We start from the raw sequence: 4,984 nt of genomic DNA, 5'->3' as shown, positions 1-4,984 counted from the left end.
AGTTGTAAATTGCATTTTCTTTTAAATATTTTTAAATATATTTAAATTTTTTTAAAAAAAAAAAATTAATACACTAATAGTTACTTCATTAATTATTAAGTAAAAAATAATAAAATATATGAACGGTCAAAGTAAGAGGGCAAATTTAGGCAACATAATATCATTTTTCTAAGAGTTTTGCTACTCATCATCTCCACTAAAGGTGTAACTGGTATGGTTCGTACATATTACATCGATTTTGAGATTTGAAAAACCGATACTGCACCGATACTTCTGATTTTACCGGTTCCGTTTAGGTTCGATTCGATTTTTCGATATATTATATATATAGAATATATAATATTCTATATATATATTATAGTATATAATAATATAATGGTAACATATTGTAGTATATTATAATATATAATATATTGATATATTATAATATATTATAATATATAGTGATATTGTATTAGTATAACTACTAATACTATAGACTATAGTGATAATATATAGTTATTTATATAGGATTTTAAAATTGAATGTTATTTTAATTAGTAATTTAGCATATAATACAATATCATTTTATATATAATTATATATATTAAATATACAAATTATATATAATAAAAAAATTATATAAAAATTAAAATATATATTTATATGTACTGATCTGGTATTAGAAAAAAGAAAACTAGAACATAACCGATTTCGATTGGTTTTGAAAAAAATAAAACCTGTACTGGATTGAATTCACAAGTTCGGTTCGGTTCGGTTCACCGATTTTTTTCATCTCAAATCCCCACAAGCCACGCTTATTTTTATTTTATTTTTATCTTTTTTGTTTTATTTTTCTTAAATTAATTGATTTATTCAACTCATAATTCATATACTATATATTTAGTAAGAGATAAAAATAAAAAAATAAAATTGTGTATGAATGAGTAGAATTTTTATTTTGCTAAAGATACACAAGAGGAGGTGTTATAAAGTCATGGGTTACTGTTAGTGGATGACGGTGAGTATATATGATTACGTGGTTTATTCATTATTGACAGTTCAATGTTGTTGACTTTTCTCTTCTTCGAATATAGGCAGTTCGGTTAACGATTGAGGCTATGATGGTGGAAACCCACATGCAATAATGTAATCTTATCTTTTTTAAAAATATTTTTATTATTTATAATTGTGATTTAATTTAATATATATATAATTATTTTGATTATAAAATAAATTTAACGTATTCTATTAAATTATCGTTTAAATTAGATCTTATTTTATAGTTTAACCGATGAAATGCGAGATTCGAGAATTTTCTTTAACAAACGAGATTGCGACTCAGCAGAGTAGAGAGTGTGCGAGTTGGCAAACAAATGGAGGGGTTACGACGGTCTAATTTCAGATGGGAAAGGGCAGGATGGGGAAATAAAAAAGAAAAAGAAAAAGACAGAAACGACAAACGAACCTCCATTACTATTAATTTACCACGATAGTCGCTACCCGTGAAGCGAAGCCACAAGCTACAGTCCCATTTGACATTTTTGTTTCTGATTTTCCCCCACTATTTTCTCTTTATTTATTTTGTACAAAGTGCACCACCTTCCACTTTTATACCTTTCTTTTATCTACCCTTTTTACCCCTCGTGCTATAAAGAAACTAGAAAGATAATTAATTAACTCCTTCTGGTTTTAGAGAGAGAGAGAGAGAGATAAAGGTGGGCAGTGGGCGTTATAAGTGACAGAAAAAGTAGAAGGAAAATGACAAGAGGAAGAGAGAGAGTCTGTGTATGTGTACGGTAGTGGAGAGTAGTGAATTTAGAATAGAAAAATGGGGCAAAGTTTTTAATGGAAAAGTGGTGTGAGAGAAAATGACATTTTAGAGAGAGAGAGAGAGAGAGAGGTGGGCACTGGGTTTTATTGTTGTTTTGTGAGAACAAGAAGCGTCCCACTGTCAAAGTTGTGAGCTTTGAAGGGGTGGTGGGTGGGTTGCTTTGCATAAGCAGGTCCATGGTGTATAAGCTCTTCTAAGTTCTAACCTACATTGGGTAAGAGTAGTAGTGTAGTGGGCGTGAGAGAGAGAGAGAGAGAGAGAGCTACTAACACTTGTGGTTTTGTAAGGGTTTGTAGGAGATGGGTGGTGCGCAGCTTAGCAGTAGAGTGAAGAGAAGTAGTGTCTTGGAGGTGGTTTTCTGCTTGTGGGGGCTGATCTCCCTATCTTACGCCGCTAGGTTGAATGTCTCCAGGCAGAAACTTGAGGTCCAGAGGCACTTGAACCGCTTGAACAAGCCCGCCGTGAAAAGCATTAAGGTACTCTACGGCTCTACCATTTCCTTTTCACTTTACTTTTTCTTTCTTTCAAATTTCCCTTGTTTCTTTATTTCCAAAGTTTTGGTTCTCCGTTTGGCACCTGAGAAAGTGAAAGAAATTTCGAGAAAGTGAAGATCAAAGTACCCTTTTCTGATTGAAAGTTGTGTCGCCGTTTCTCTCTTTTTTTTTTTTTTGGTCACAAATAGTGAATCTGCGTTCCATCCACTTCTCGTTAAACATATGGTGCGTAAATGCAAATGGGTATTTCTCCAGTTTCAGTTGTTTTATGATTTGCTCCAAAAACATGTACCATTTTAGTGCAAATTTTGGTTCTGGAGGCAACAATGATCATCTTGAGATGATTTCCCATTTTACGAAGTTGTTGAACTTGGAACGGTAACAAAATCAAGAGAGCAAAAAATGAAGTAATGTTCAAAATATTTTCTTTGATAATGCAATAATACTTTATTATGTCTCCGAAACCTGTTACCAAACAGAAATTTAACTTCTTTGATTAATGATTTTTTATGGTTGAGCAGAGTCCAGATGGAGACACGATAGACTGTGTTGATATTTCTCATCAGCCAGCTTTTGATCACCCTTTCCTTAAAGACCACAAAATTCAGGTCCATATACCTCACCTATGTATCTCTGGAATTGCAATCTGTTTCAGCTCTTCTGTTATGGAAATTGCTTCTAAACTTCTTGGTCTGTAAATTTCTAGACGAGGCCTAATTACCACCCAGAAGGACTCTTTGACGAGAACAAGGTTTCTGCAAAACCCAAAGAGAGATCGAACCCGATCACCCAGCTGTGGCACCAAAATGGTAGGTGTCCTGAAGGCACCATACCCATAAGGAGAACAAAGGAGGATGACGTTCTGAGAGCTAGCTCTGTCAAAAGATACGGAAGGAAGAGGCACAGAACCGCCCCTCAGCCAAGGTCAGCTCAGCCTGATCTCATCAATCAGAGTGGTCATCAGGTACCAATAATTTGGAGTTTTTTTTTTTTTTTTTTTTTTTTTGCTTCTGTTCATTGGAGTATTGAAGCGTCTTTCCTGTTTCTTTTCTCCTGATCCCCTGTTTGCTGCTTTTGTTTGGATTTTCTCTTGGGTTGTTTAGCATGCAATAGCCTATGTTGAAGGAGATAAGTACTATGGAGCAAAAGCAACCATTAATGTGTGGGAACCCAAAATACAGCAGCCTAACGAGTTCAGCTTGTCTCAGCTTTGGATATTAGGAGGTTCTTTCGGTGAAGATCTCAACAGCATTGAAGCTGGTTGGCAGGTACCGCTGCAATTACTCTTAACCTGGGATTGGCCTTTAATAGTTGAATCGAGACCATTAATATTTAGTACTTGAAAGTCTTGAATGTGCATGAAACAGGTTAGCCCTGACCTATATGGTGACAATAACACAAGGCTCTTCACCTACTGGACTGTAAGCTTACACAATTATACTTCTCCTCGACTCTCTGGTGATTGATGATTTTTGTGTTTAGGGGATTTCCTCACACTTCCTCTCTGTGAATGTACTTCAGAGTGATGCATACCAAGCCACGGGTTGCTACAACCTCCTCTGCTCAGGCTTTATTCAAATCAACAGTGAAATTGCAATGGGCGCAAGCATCTCTCCTGTCTCTGCCTATCGTAATTCCCAATACGATATCAGTATACTTGTCTGGAAGGTAAAAGCCTCAGCCTTGAGATAATATACTGTCCTCCATGTAAAGAGTGGTGTTTGGAGAGGATCAGAAGGTTGTCCGAGACATCGTTTTAGTTCTGATACTAAGAATCTTTGCCGTCTTCTTTGGGTAATTGATTTTGACACTCGCTGCAATTGATGAAGGGACACTAAAGAGACGTTGAAAAAGTTAAACAATTTTATCTCTCATTGCACACCAGACTCTGGCAGAACACTTTCTATTCTAGCTTTTTCATTTCTCGGCAGTATGTATACCACTACTAATAATCTCAAAGTTCGATGACTTTTTTTGAATGTCTTGTTCGCATTATTGTAGGATCCGCGAGAAGGGCATTGGTGGATGCAGTTTGGAAATGACTATGTATTGGGCTACTGGCCTTCATTCCTATTCTCATACTTGGCTGACAGTGCTTCCATGATTGAGTGGGGTGGTGAAGTGGTGAACTCAGAGGATGGCGGTCAGCACACCTCAACTCAAATGGGCAGTGGTCATTTCCCAGAGGAGGGATTTGGAAAGTCAAGTTATTTTAGGAACATCCAAGTTGTTGATAGCTCCAACAACCTCAAGGCTCCCAGAGGGATTGGCACCTTCACAGAGCAATCTAACTGTTATGATGTCCAAACTGGGAGCAATGGGGATTGGGGCCATTACTTCTATTATGGAGGCCCCGGTAGAAATCCAAACTGCGCATGAATTTCACCCCACCTCCTATCTTCCTATGTATAATTCAATCTAGTGTAATGCCTCTTCCTTTGTATACCTTTTTTTTCTTTCTTAGGTGGGGAGCTAGTAACAAGTAACCTTTTTCTGTTCAGTGGGAAGTTTTGTCTCGCTTTTTGTTTCTTTTACTTGAAAGATTCTCCACGCAAGTTGTGGGGAAGTGGCCAATGTTTCTCAAAAGCGTCCTAAGAATTCTGTGTATTCTATTTGTTTGTTTACTCCTCTCTTGGGAGCGGTTTGGTAATGAATGAACGAAATGAAGTTCTGATCT

The 4,984-nt window shown here is 36.2% G+C and overlaps 1 protein-coding gene across 1 annotated transcript; it reads left to right on the top strand.

Annotated features, from left to right (window-relative positions):
• The first annotated feature begins 1,810 nt into the window (after nucleotides 1-1,810).
• Nucleotides 1,811-4,984, top strand: LOC121239186. The gene is made up of 8 exons (XM_041136341.1): nucleotides 1,811-1,882; nucleotides 2,056-2,289; nucleotides 2,829-2,915; nucleotides 3,014-3,271; nucleotides 3,411-3,575; nucleotides 3,675-3,728; nucleotides 3,829-3,975; nucleotides 4,309-4,984. Exons 2-8 carry the CDS (start codon nucleotides 2,113-2,115, stop codon nucleotides 4,684-4,686), a joined length of 1,266 nt encoding a protein of 421 aa, XP_040992275.1. The 5' UTR covers nucleotides 1,811-1,882; nucleotides 2,056-2,112; the 3' UTR covers nucleotides 4,687-4,984.

The sequence above is a fragment of the Juglans microcarpa x Juglans regia genome, chromosome 7D (genome assembly GCF_004785595.1).
Source record: "Juglans microcarpa x Juglans regia isolate MS1-56 chromosome 7D, Jm3101_v1.0, whole genome shotgun sequence".
NCBI classification, from domain to species: Eukaryota; Viridiplantae; Streptophyta; class Magnoliopsida; order Fagales; family Juglandaceae; genus Juglans; species Juglans microcarpa x Juglans regia.
This window is presented reverse-complemented; position numbering and strand designations above follow the sequence as displayed.

Coding starts and splice junctions, on each gene's coding strand:
- LOC121239186 (XM_041136341.1), top strand. CDS start 2,113: ATGGGTGGTGCGCAGCTTAGCAGTAGAGTGAAGAGAAGTAGTGTCTTG. Junction 2,290..2,828: donor CCGCCGTGAAAAGCATTAAG/GTACTCTACGGC, acceptor ATGGTTGAGCAG/AGTCCAGATGGAGACACGAT. Junction 3,272..3,410: donor TCAATCAGAGTGGTCATCAG/GTACCAATAATT, acceptor TGGGTTGTTTAG/CATGCAATAGCCTATGTTGA.